Source organism: Barbatula barbatula, assembly GCF_947034865.1.
Source record: "Barbatula barbatula genome assembly, chromosome: 6".
Classification (NCBI taxonomy): domain Eukaryota; kingdom Metazoa; phylum Chordata; class Actinopteri; order Cypriniformes; family Nemacheilidae; genus Barbatula; species Barbatula barbatula.
Window position 1 is genome coordinate 8,936,716 of NC_136765.1, and position 13,346 is coordinate 8,950,061.

The 13,346-nt window shown below is 37.1% G+C and overlaps 1 protein-coding gene across 2 annotated transcripts in view; it reads right to left on the reverse strand.

Moving 5' to 3' along the window:
• itpk1b (inositol-tetrakisphosphate 1-kinase b) overlaps nt 1-13,346 on the reverse strand; it is a 30,816-nt gene that overhangs the window by 14,932 nt on the left and 2,538 nt on the right. For both annotated transcript variants that reach the window (XM_079458578.1, XM_079458577.1), the window contains exons 3-4: nt 5,732-5,756; nt 510-635 (exon numbers count right to left, since the gene is read on the reverse strand). In XM_079458578.1, coding sequence (XP_079314704.1) covers nt 510-635; nt 5,732-5,756 — 151 coding nt within the window. The remainder of the gene's footprint in view (nt 1-509; nt 636-5,731; nt 5,757-13,346) is intronic.

Consider the following 13,346-nt stretch of genomic DNA (forward strand, 5'->3'; position numbering starts at 1 on the left):
GCCGGTCCGTTAACGCTAATAAAGCTGATGAGGATTATGATTATGAAAACATATTTCTTGTTGTGAACACTCAAACATAATATCTGCCACACTAACACAAGATACAATGAAAGGTTATCCCCTTTTTCGGGAATGGTTTTCACAGCCATAGCTGCGCAGCACAGTGTTGGGCCTTTTAGTCAACTGTGAGTGACGTCAGTGGACCGTTCCTAGATGGCGGACATGTCTACGTGCCGCACTTGAATGCGGCATCTAGTTATTTATATCTATGGTTTTTGATGGCATCTCAGATAAAACTGTGCCACATCAACATACAGCAAACACATTTTCCGATTATCATCATAACTCTTTGATTGCTTCGTTCTATTCTTCTTTCACTTAGAGCTCTGAATCAGATAAAGACAAACTTGATTTAGATCAAATTCCTGCTCACTTTATCTGGTCTAGGCAAAAGCTTCAGACCACTGTCCTGCAAAATAACTCCGATAAGCTGAGCGTACGGTTCTCACCTGCACACGCTGGACCAGCAGCAGGGACTGAGTGTCGTTCTGGTCCGCCTCCAGGATCAGATCCGTCAGCTTGTGAATGATGACATCCAGTGGACCCTGATCTTCCAACGGCTTGCTCAAGTCAAGCTGAGGTTAAAGGAAAGGTGAAAGGTCATCTTATGCACTCAGACCATGAGACAAAAGCAGTGTTGTCAAGATATTATATGTTTAATATTTCAAATGGCTTCTGATTTAATGGCTTCAAATTGAAGTTATTCGCTGATACTCTTTCCCTGCAGCTGCCTGAATAACCCCAACAAAAAGTGAAAAAAATGAAAAAACAAAAGTCCTAGGTTTGGAACGACTTCATATTAAATCAAATAAGTGGAACAGAAAAGAAGCTAGACACACTACCTGTGAGTAAGAACTAGTGGCTACAATGTGATATCATTCCCATGTTTGGCCTTGCATTTATGGTAACAATAATGTTTGAACCTTGATGAATGCCCAAACTGGCTTTATATTTATTTCTATTCTTCCCACTTTCCAAATCCAGAAAGGACCACCCGGGTGGTCGTCAACGTCAAGACAACTCCAAACCAGATCGTGAAGCTTACATCCAGCAGTGCTGACACTCCTGTTCTGTCTCTGTTAATCTCACGCTTACTGTACACGAACAAGTCTTTCCACCACAAGGCCATATGTGGAGGGTGGAAGCACTTCCATGTCCCAACTACCGTGTCAGTGTAAAGGATGGTACAATAACCACAACTCTTACTCTTAGACAGTTTGTTGGCTAAACAGTGGCTTCTATATCACACACTGGTCCTATAAGGTAACAGGAGACGGAGCTCCCTCAATATAATACTACAGAAATACTCACTATATAATCGATACAGTGATCAAATCAGACACACTTATCGCTGGTATTTGTTTTCTTCGCTACGCATTCATCAGTATGTATGGTTGGTTTAGCTTTCTGTTAATAAATATTTTACATTTGAGCTGTACGGTTTACTAAAAGCCACTTTAACTAACAGCTCACAGTTTACATTAACCACTACAGCGCTGCTATAACAAAGACTGCATGACAATGTGTAAAAACAATACGTTTTAATGGAGATAAAAAAACATACAGTATTTATATCGTTATATAAATTGGCTGAAGTTTAATAATCTGTCGCTGTTCTGACCTGTTTTCGTCAGTTAGCCCTGAAGTGGTTCCCTCGACCGAAAGCTTATGTATACAAATACATTTTCAGGTCTATAACCATCTTTAACTGGAATCAAAGTGTTTCTGTACTCCACATAAATAGAAAAGTATTTAAATTAGTTAAGAAAGCTGCTGCTCCACCATTCACTTGATTTTCTTTGTAGTCGGGTTTTGCCCTCACCAACATGGTGGTGGCGTTGACGTACGATTCAGTGGACAATGAGGTCTAGGTAATATATATATATTTCTATGAACGTCTCAACCTTCAAGCCTCCGACAACTCTTTCAAACTTTATAAAAAAATGTAGAGGTTTTGTTTACCATAGACCTTTTTTTGGGGTGATTAACCAAAACCCCATTCAAAAAGACCTTGGAGCGATAGAACCGGAAGTCCTAAAATGCTAACTCGCTTCCGGAGTTCGCAAACAAAAATATTTCTTCTGTGAAGTTGACAAAAACCTTTTTTGTAAGATCTTAAAACTTGTTCATTAATATATTAATAGAAAACAAAATATATTGATCATCAACATTTATTACCCGACCTACGAAGAGATTATTTGCAAAAAACTACAAGAACTTCAATTCAAAAATCATGTTTTTTATTCTGACAAGAACTGTGAACATGTAATGACGGTAGAGGAGAAAAAAAGAATAAAAAATACAAAGAATTTTGAATGAGTCTTATTGGGGGGTCTCCACCAAGAGATGTTTTTATGGGGGGTCCCAAAAATGTTTTTAATAGTTTTTCAAATAAAATATAGTGAGAGGATTCTAAATATATTATTGTTCATTCAGCTCTATGCAACAGAATCTAATGTAGCCTTTTTTTTTTACACATTATCCAAATAATAAATACCCTTAACAGGAGTATGAAACGTTTCTTTTTTTTAATTTAAAAACAAGTTCCTGGCCTCTTGGAGATCCCTTACCAAACACGCAGAACACCACACGCATGCGTTTACATTTTTAAAGAGACATGACAAATGACCTAAAAACAGACATATTAATTATTGCAATATTTTCATGTTTATGCTTCTATTGTGTTTCCCATTTCTCTCTGCTTTAAGTTTCCCCAGCCGAAAACTGCCTAGGGTTTCCTTCCATGAAACGCAGAAGTAACGCGTGCATATAGCCCATTCAAGATTCACTTCGATTTCCTTGTCTGTGTAGTGACACAATGAATCAGTTATTATTATTCATGATGCCGTGCGCCAACTGAGACATCGCAAGTAACTGAAGACCAACGTCTGTCTGCCTACATCCCAAGGCAGAACATGACCTGTGATGTCTGTCTGTGCGTGTTTGGCAGAGGGTGAGCTGCTATGAAGTGTCTTTACATTTCTGCTTAATATTACACACAAGCACAAGCTAAAAAAAGCTGAACTTTAGAGAATCTATATCTATGTAAAATCAGACAATGTTTTCCTGTCATTAGTCAAATATAAGAAGCGCGTATGACAGGAATAAACAGGCACGGGTCAGATGCTGACCCAGTCCTTCACTGATGATGACTCATTCCCGCTGTAAGAAACAGTGGGCAGATGGCTGACGGAGGGAGACATGCAGAGTGAGAGCCTAATAATGAATTTAGACGAATAGTGCAGCGAATCCCATTCACGTCATTTAGAGTTGAAACCATAAGCAGAATTAGCAGATAGATTGAAACAAATAAACAATATTTCATGTCAATGCAACCAAAGTAACATCAGTAATAGAGTCAAGTCATTTTAGAGCTAGAGCACGTTATTACATTTTTCAATTTCAATTTGATGAATTGTGTACAGAAGGCCAGGAACTTGTTTTTAAATGATATTTGTATACCACAATTGCAAACAAAAACAAGAATTTAAAAGCAGATAGGCCATAAACGCCAAACACTGAAACCAAATATACACGAGGGGGTAAAATCCATCGCTGCTGATGTCACCATCCTTTAATCTCCCCTCATTCATGAAATATTGACACGCTCCAAGTATTTGTGTTTGTTGAATCCATTTAAGAAAAATAAGCAGGGAATGAGTATAAAAAGCATAATGATGGGAAATACTAGCCCTCTAGAGTCTAATGAGAAGCACTTGAAGATCACCACAGTAAAGAGCTGAGCATGATATGCATATGATTAGGGAAGTGCCCTTAGAAATGCTTGTTTCATGATTCCCCTCATTATGCCCATGCAGATGCGCCCACAAAAGAGACAACTGACCAAGATTATAAAGAAAGCAATGTAGCATCTGAAGGAAACAGGAAATACTCTTCACCCTAATGGAGCCTTACATCAACAGCCTCAAAGAAAGAGAAGTAAATATGAATCATGTAGCGTTCAGGAAGTAAATGATCCTGATGAAATCATTGTCTGGGTTAATGTGTCTGGATGCATTACAGCTTTGACGTAATAATCTGACAAGAACTGTGAACATGTAATGACGGTAGAGGAGAAAAAAATATTTAAAAAAACAAAGAATTGAATGAGTCTTATTGGGGGGTCTCCACCAAGAGATGTTTTTATGGGGGGGTCCCAAAAATGTTTTTAATAGTTTTTCAAAATAAAATATCGTGAGAGGATTCTAAATATATTATTGTTCATTCAGCTCTATGCAACAGACTCTAATGTAGCCTCCAAACTACAAATTATCCAAATAATAAAAACCCTTAAAATGAGAATGAAACGTTACATTTTCATTTTTTTATTTAAAAACAAGTTCCTGGCCTCTTGGAGATCCCTTACCAAACACGCAGAACACCACACGCATGTGCTTACATTTTTAAAGAGACATGACAAATGACCTAAAAACAGACATATTAATTATTGCAATATTTACTGTCTCTTATCTGCACAAATTTCAGATTTGTCATTTTTTAAATACATTTATTTAGGAGACCTAAAGTCAATTTTTTCTTCTTTTAGGGTAAACACCGTAAAACATTATCCAATAAGTTTTTATTACTTTTCTAACGTTAAGCAGCATTGGTCTTGGACCTCCTATTTATAAAAAGAGAATGTTGAAAATAATCCCTCAACAATAACTTCAACAATTTTCCAATTTAACACAAAATAATCAAATCATTTGAATTCATTAATAATTGTGCTGTAATTTAGCTGTAGACAAAGCACGATTGGTTGGAGTGTGGCCAAATCTGCTGTCATTTATTAATATTTTTGCAATTGGAGGAACTTATAAATGGGTAACACACTGTAGAATCTAAACATGCAACTTAAATGGTGTCTGCGACAGGTATATTTGGGGTGTAGTTAAAACATTTTTTGACAAAGCCATTTAGAATCATCCCTAAATATAATTAGCCTTCATTATATACAAGATAAATCGATGGGAAACTCTCACAATCTTCGTTTAAATACTTTGTGGGGGCTGAAGGGAATTCGGAAAGGCCTGTGCCTGCCTATTTATTCACCATAGAGTCCTGCCTTTGTTTTTCCCACACTTTAAAATAACGTGAGGTCAGCCTCAGGGGACTACTGGGTTTTTGGATACTCGCATGCATTGATGTGACCTCCAGATTACAGTGAATGTCCCAGTGAACAGGCACATAAAAAATGATGACGTCAAGAGCAAGTGAGGAAACGACAGGAAGCTATGTGGTTGCTAAGGTGTTCTGTTCAGCTAAGGCTGTAAAAGGCGGATGCTAAGAGTTCATTGCCAGGTCCTTTTAACAATCTGGTTCGTCGATATTCTGGCTCTTCATCTAAATCATTGAATCTATGGCCACCAAGTGGGACGACTCCCCCAAAAACTTGAATTTTATAGAAGCTACATGGATAATATGATTGTACCTTAGCATTTGCTCGTTTGTCCTAGCTTACTATGTTTGGCTAGCATCCACAAAGAGGATCGTGTACTCTTTTAACAATTATGAAATGTAGGGCATTTTATTTGCTTCAAAGTGAAAGTTTTGTTCATTGACAGTCACTGTTGCACTTCTATGCAGGATTCAATTGGGGACTAATTCTATTCACGTCATAGAACTGTTGGGAGTGTCAATAGCTATAGACAAAGAGTAGAAACACACTTACCTGAACAACTTCTATCCCTCTTTTTCTGAAAGAAATAAAACAAAACAATAATTGTTATTTTATTTAGATGTTCTGGAGCAAGCAGGTACACAAGGAATTGATATTAAATGGAAATGTTAAAATTCAAGATATCATCGTAGCGGATTACTTTCTGACATGAAAATGAAGCTTGGATAAAAATATCCGTTGCTTAGCAACACGGAGTTGAGATCCAGACAGGCTCAGTTCTACTGGCTGTCGGAAACACAACACAGCTGGTTTTTGCTCCAACGTAGACAAACACGGACATCCACCTGCCTGTGAAGGAAAGGCCGTCACAAACCAAGCGCTAGTCAATGTTACATACCATGTTGCTAATATCCCACATTCTAGCATCAACAAAAAGCTGAGAGAAAGCTGTGTAAAGATTCAGCCTCAAGACTTAATGAACAAGAACACAACAACGAGTATTGGAGTATAGGTTAGATGTTCATACGTCCCTCTAACAAACCTGAGAACTCAAGAAGGTGATAAAGTTAGCTTTAAATGTCTGAACTATTAGTTGCTTATAAATATCTCGACAATTGAACTAATTAAAAGGATATTTTATAATAAAATATGTTGATTGGAAAGCTTTTAGGAGATACAGTAAGTTTCAGTATAAGTAATCGGTATTTTAATTCTGTAAACACAAAATTTCTGTAAAGAGAGATTTCTATGTGGGGACACACGGTAATTCATTATTTGGAGGAGGATTATTTTGTGGGAGACAGATTATAAAAGTCTCTGTGCAGCCTTCTGGATGTGGAAATAAAAAAAATCCAGAAATATCCTCAAGTTTTAAGTAGTGCTGCTCGATTATGAAAAATATCATAATCGCGGTTATTTTGGCCAATTTTGAGATCCCGATTATTCAACACGATTACTCATTAACATTAAAACAACATAGAAAATAATAAATTATCTATTCATCTATTTTTGCAAAAAGGAACGTGGCACAATAATCGTTTACCTCGATAATTTTGTTTTCGTAATTGATGAAGGTCAACATTGATGATTATGATTCATTTTCGATTAATTGCACAGCCCTAGTTTTAAGCTGTGGTCAGATTTGACAAAGCAACAGTTTTTGCCTGGAAATCATTGGGTCTGTCAGAGAGATCAGGACACACATGTCTCAACTCCTCCTGAATGTGGGGTGTGCTGTCAGAATTACATTCAACAAACCTGTGCCAGCAGATGGGAAAATGACATTCCTTGTGAAAGAAGAGTAATAAAGAAAAGGAAAAACATTATTATCGTGGTCAGGGACATCGGACTGCTAAACACAGTCTATGGGCACACGATAGCAACTAAATGGGAGCAACTATCGGTTAATTTATCCTGCTCTATCCTAATCTCACAATGAACCGCCAAACAAAAAATCTGAGCTAAAACAAGCCAAGACAATCTAACTGCAACAAAACGACTCAAGACACATAGTTTTGACTTCGCTTTGTCATGGTGAGACACCAAGGCTGTTGGGTTTAGAGATACAGTATGGACAGATGTAGGAGTAGTTTAGATTTCATTGCTGGGTTTCGTTCTATCAACCATCTGAAGCAGACTTCATGAAAAAAGAAAAGAAAACATGGTTAGCATCTAATCTTTTATTTTGACTATGAAACAAGGTGACTCCAAAGAACAATGTGTTCAGTTTCAGGGACACAGACATAATATAGTTTCTCATTAATCTAAGAGTCTAATCTAATCTATCTAATATAATAAACTCACATAGTCTGGTCTGGAACTCCTATGGTGTGGAAATAAACGAGCATTGCTTTCCACAGTATTGTAGCATTTGCATTGTTTTGGTTTATGTAAGTTACTATAAATGAAATAAGTATAAGATGCAACTTTTGACTTATGTATTATGATAATGTAATGACAAACATCAAACTGAGATAACTAAATTGCTTTTTTTTCACACATAATAACTAAACCGTTTCCTATTTCACAAACTCAGCTTCACCAACCGTTACAGCCCACTTCCTCAATCATACGATTACGTACAAAAGTCGATAAGGCACCTCAACTTCCTGTCAGATTTAGTCACGCAGCATTTTCGGTTGGGTTGCATCAAGCTAGTCACGAAGAGAAAAGAGGTGACTGAAAGAAGTGATGTGAATTTCAATAAATGAATATTCCAAATGAACTGTAAAGAAAATCATTTACAGGACAAACCATACAAATACAGTTCCATGTGGTGTGCCACAATGAAGAAAAGCACCGTGGGCACATCTGCAGCGACACATACCACAAACAAGCATTGTTCATGACAACATTCAAATAACAATCCTCCGATAATAATATTGAAAGCAATTTCATGTTCCTCCTTTTGCTCTACTATACTTTAAAACACATCTGATTTATACTTAAATGTAGGATATGACGGGGGTTGGTGGATATAGGAGAGACGGTGACCTCATTGTTTCAAGAGCACAAACACAAACTCCCCAGATCTGTTTACTCCCACGGAGCATGAATGAATGGGGAATAATCTCGACCATCAGCTGTCTGGGACAGGACACATCCCCGCACTTTCACAGGAGGAATATTCATGGTTACCAAAACCACAAACTGATTCGTTTTTTTACTCGGTTGTTGTTACGAAGCCTCATTTTTTTGCGCTGGTCAAAATGAAACTTAAACAACAGCTGTCAGGTTAGTGATTATGAAATGAGGAAGGAACAGAGAGAGAGAGAGTCGTTCATGATTAATAGATAAGGGTGGTTTCTAATAGAAAAAAGTGCTTTTATATAGACTGCACTCATTAGCCAGTTCTATCGGTGAAATATTTTATAGCCCAGCAAAACTCGAAACATTGACCTTCACTACAGTATAATAGATTTTTGAACTGAAATTAATTACAAAATATTACAGCTTTTAACATTTAACACAATTTATCCACCATATTTTACTAAATAATATAAGTTTAGTCGGGGCCGATAGCCTTGTGGTTAGTGCTCCAACATATGGTGCCGTTTGTGCTCCGGCGACCCGAGTTCCAGTCCCCGCTCGTGGTCCGATCCCGATTCCAGCCCCCTCACTCACTTCGCTTCTTGTCCTCTACTGCATTTATAAAGTCAAAAATGCCGAAACTAAATAAAAAAATATAATAATAATGCAAGTTTAATATTATATAGTAGGACTCTTAAGTGAATTGTGACAGTAATATATAGTTTTACTTATATATATATATATATAATAAGCAGTGGTGGACAGTAACGAAGTAAATGTAATTCTTTACTGTACTTAAGTAGTTTTTTGTGTATCTGTACTTTACTCAAGTATTTCAATTTTGGGAGACTTTAACTCCACTACATTTCAAATATCTTACTTTAACTCTACTACATTTTCAAAATCAGTCGTTCCTTTTTATTTAGAAGTCAGTAAAAGCTTGACTGGTAAAACAAGCCATCAATCACAGTATATTGCGCGCTTTGTTTTAACTTGTTTTGCCCCTGTTGTCGCCTTGGTAACGTTATCTACTTAGCACGAACATATAATTAATTAATTAATAAATGAAAAGAATGAGAGAGGAGGAATACACCGGTCTCATTTATCAAGAATGAAGATGCGCTAGATACTTACATAACCAACAATCCTTTGGTTATGCCTTCAAGAATTCAAGTTGGAGAAATGTGTAATTACTTAGCGAGAATGTGCTGTAATACGGTTCAGTGAATCCACTTAGATTAGGTCATATTTGTTTTTACGATCCTTTTGTTCCATTGCAAGTTTAAGTTTAAATAAAAACTTGGATCACTGTTACAAATAAATGTTAAACCGAAACTGCTCTCAAGTCCTGTTATTTCATTTTGTTCTAAAGGAAATTGTTTGGCTTCAAGGTTTTGGGCTTATGAAAATTTTAATAGACATCAGTGTCTATCTGACTAATGAATGTAATTTTATTAATAGAATTGTGTGCCAAGAGTGACATGAGAGTCTTCACATAGACTGAGTTAAGCAAGAGTCCTGTGACGAAAATGATAACAGGACATTAAAGCCATAAAAACAAATCATAGTACTTGGATACTTGAGTACATTTGAAGGCAAATACTTTTGTACTTTTACTCAAATGAAAGTTTAAAGGCAGCACTTCTTCTTTTACTTGAGTAATATTTTACCTTGGGTATCTCTAGTACATGGTTTGTGTACTTCGTCCACCACTGATAATAAGTTATTTTATAACGGTTTTAGTTATTTTAAAAAGGGAACTTTAAATGAGTTGATATTTGTCTAAACATTGACGGTTTCATGAATCGCTTTTTTGATTATAGTTCTGTGGTGCTTTTAGTCATTTTTAGAGCCCAACAGACTCAAATCCCATTTGCTTTCATTGCATTTATAACGGCACCTTGGGGAAGCCCTCCGGGGAAATCTACATTAGAGCTCACAGCAGGATGAATGTCATAAAGCCTGTCCTAGAAAATCAGCCAATATATTTGGGTCCTACTAATGTGACAGGTGACAAGGCAGTTATGCCTAATACTCAACAGATCTGTCCTTAACTCAGATTGTATCTGGACAGCTCGAGTAATCTGGTTGAGGAGGTTATGACGAGATTACAAATTTAATCCAGAAAACAGTTTAAATCTGTGCTAGTCAGAAGGTCACCAATAGAGAATGTGAAGCTGACGTCACCCCCTATGTTGCAGTGGCGCCGCCATCTTGGGAGGATAATACTGCACTGCTATTATTGTTTTGATATGTACAGATACATGTTGTGTTGGATATATTGAGAAAGCGGAATTGAAAGAACCATGGACTTTTCCTGAACAACTCTGCGTAATGCTATGGCAGTTTTTAACACAGCAAGACCGACCTGCCATAGTTATATTTCCTAATCAAACAAGAAAAACCACTGCATTGCACTAGCAGCCATCCTCCCAAGATGGCACAACATTAAACGAGGCATGACGTCGATTGACAAGCTCTATACATCCAAAGTACATTACAAACATACTTAATATTTATCACAAGAAACAATCAATACTGAAATCATTTACATGTGGAACACAGAGGAACAAAAATACATCCCAATATTCCCTGTCCAGTCTTGACTGTTACAGTGATCGCATTGTTCAACTCACTCTTTCCTTCACTTTCTCCCAGCTCAGTCGCACAATAACACACACACAAAGTCTCTGGCCGCTGTAGAAATCCGATCCAACACTAGCTTCACACATTACACAATTGTTCATTCAGCTGGAGAGAGACAGTGGAGCAACAGCAAAGAGTGGACACACTAAAAAGAACTACACACACACAAAATCTTTCACTCTTCCACACGCATTTACTATTCACGCAAAGTCCTGTGTGTAACCTTAACCCTTTGCCGGTCCAACAATTCAGTTCACTCAAGTTTCACAGCCCATTCAAACACAGAAGCCAAGCTCTTGGAGTGCTTACTATGCCAAATCTCTCTCCTTCTCCCAGTCTGCTGTATCTCGTATTCTCTGACTGCTGACTAATAATTCAGAGACCTTTAATGATTACTTAACCAATATGTGTGATTGCAAACTCATATAAAAGTGTTGGTCAGGAATAGGCCAGGACTGGTCAACTCAACTCACCGTGTAAAATCATTCAAGGGTGCCACAGTTTACACAGCAGACGCATTAGCCAAAACACAGTGAGGAACAAAACACCGGTTTGAGGGAAATACTGCAAACAAACACCCTTTTGCAGCTTGTTCTGTTTTTTTTACAAGCAAACTACCCTTATGATAAAGCACATAACGAATGCGACCACAAACTGTTAAGAATAATGGTTCTTAAAGGGATAGTTCACCTAAAAATGTAAATACTTTCATTATTTATTTATTAAACGGTATGGTTTTCTTTCTTGTGCAGAACACTAGTGGATATTTTGAAGAACGTTGGTAACCAAACGACACTGGCCCCCATTGACTTCCATTGTATGGACACAAACCACGGAGACATTTCTTAATATATCGTCATTGGTGTTCCACAGATGAACGAGTCATTTACAGGTTTTGAACCGCATAAATGACGATAGAATTTTTATTTGAGTTGAACTGTCCCTTTAAATGGGGTTGGATCCCTGGGGATTGCACATACTTAGAAACAAAGTTTAGAGGATAATGCAATGTAAGTCGCTTTGGATAAAAGCGTCTGCCAAATGCATAAACGGAAATGTAGCTTTCGTGGAACACTCGTGCTTTGCAGTTGAAGACATTTTATTTAAGAAACTTTCACTAAAAGGTTCTTTGGGGAACTCAAAAGGTTCTCCTTTGTGAAAACTCTTTTTGGAAAACTTTTAGAGTACACAATTCACAGACTTGTACACGTACAAAACAACTCAAGTCAAACACAGTACAATAAACAGTTAAACAAAATGTTTCTTGCCTGTGTGGATGTTGCCCCCATGATGCTGCAGTGTTGTGGGTGGTTGCCACAGTATTGTTATGTGGTGGCTAAGTGGTTATTAGCATTGCTATATGGTCGCTAGAGTGTTCTGGATGGCTGCAAGGCGGCTACTTCCTTTAGTGTAAGAGCCAAACCCCCAATATGAGTCTATATGATACTAATAGTCCCTTCTTCATTGGGACTATAGTCTGTGGGGGTTTTGCCTGTTACATCATCAACTAGGAGAAAAACATGAGTCTGTGTGTTTATCTCCGCAACATGCCACAAGGTTTTGGGTATCATTTAAGTCTAGCAGTTACATTTTTTGGAACATATAGAACATAATATACATCTATTATGGCTAGATAAATGTACATAAACAATTATTAAGCAAGGCACAGAAAGAAGAAAAAAACAAGATACCAAGAACCAATAAATTACAAATATTTTAAGAAACTTTCACTAAATCAAATATTTTGAAGGAAAAATATATATAATAAAAAAGGCCCAAGAGAATTACACCCGAAAGTGTCAAAACTGAATAGAGTTAAAGTCCTCCTTAAAGGTATAGTTCACCCCAAAATGAACACTCTTTCAGCATTTACCTCCGAACATTAACCTGTATGACTTTCTTTTTTGGGGTTTCTTTCAGAACAGAAAAGAAGATATTTTGAAGAATGTTGGTAAAACAAAACCATTGATCCCCATTGATTTGAACTGGTTTTGTGTACATAGAATAGAAGTCAATGGGGACCAACGGTTTTTGGTTACCAACATTCTTTTTCCAATATCTAATTTTGTGTTCGGCAGAAGAAAGAAAGCCATGCAGGGTTAAAAGGACAAGAGCATGAGTAAATGACGACAGACTTTTCGTTTTTGGGTGAACTGTCACTTTAAATCAAAATAGTTTTTTGGGCTTTTAGTAGGAATATGTTAGCTTTAGCGATGTTTATAAGCGTGTGTGCTTTAAAACACTGACAAAATGCAAAAGATTCAACAAGATAAGCATTCAAAATGTCCAATATGGATAAATTATTTTTATGACATCATACTGCACTTCAGCTTGTCATCGGCAGAGCCATTGAGAGAGAGAGAGTTGCGTCAACTCCATTGACTCCAATGGAACAGTTTTCACAGCAACAGTGGTTTATGGAGCCTCTCAATAGTTCCCTGAAGTTACTAGCTACGCGTGACGAAGAGAGAAGACGAGAGAAAACGTTACT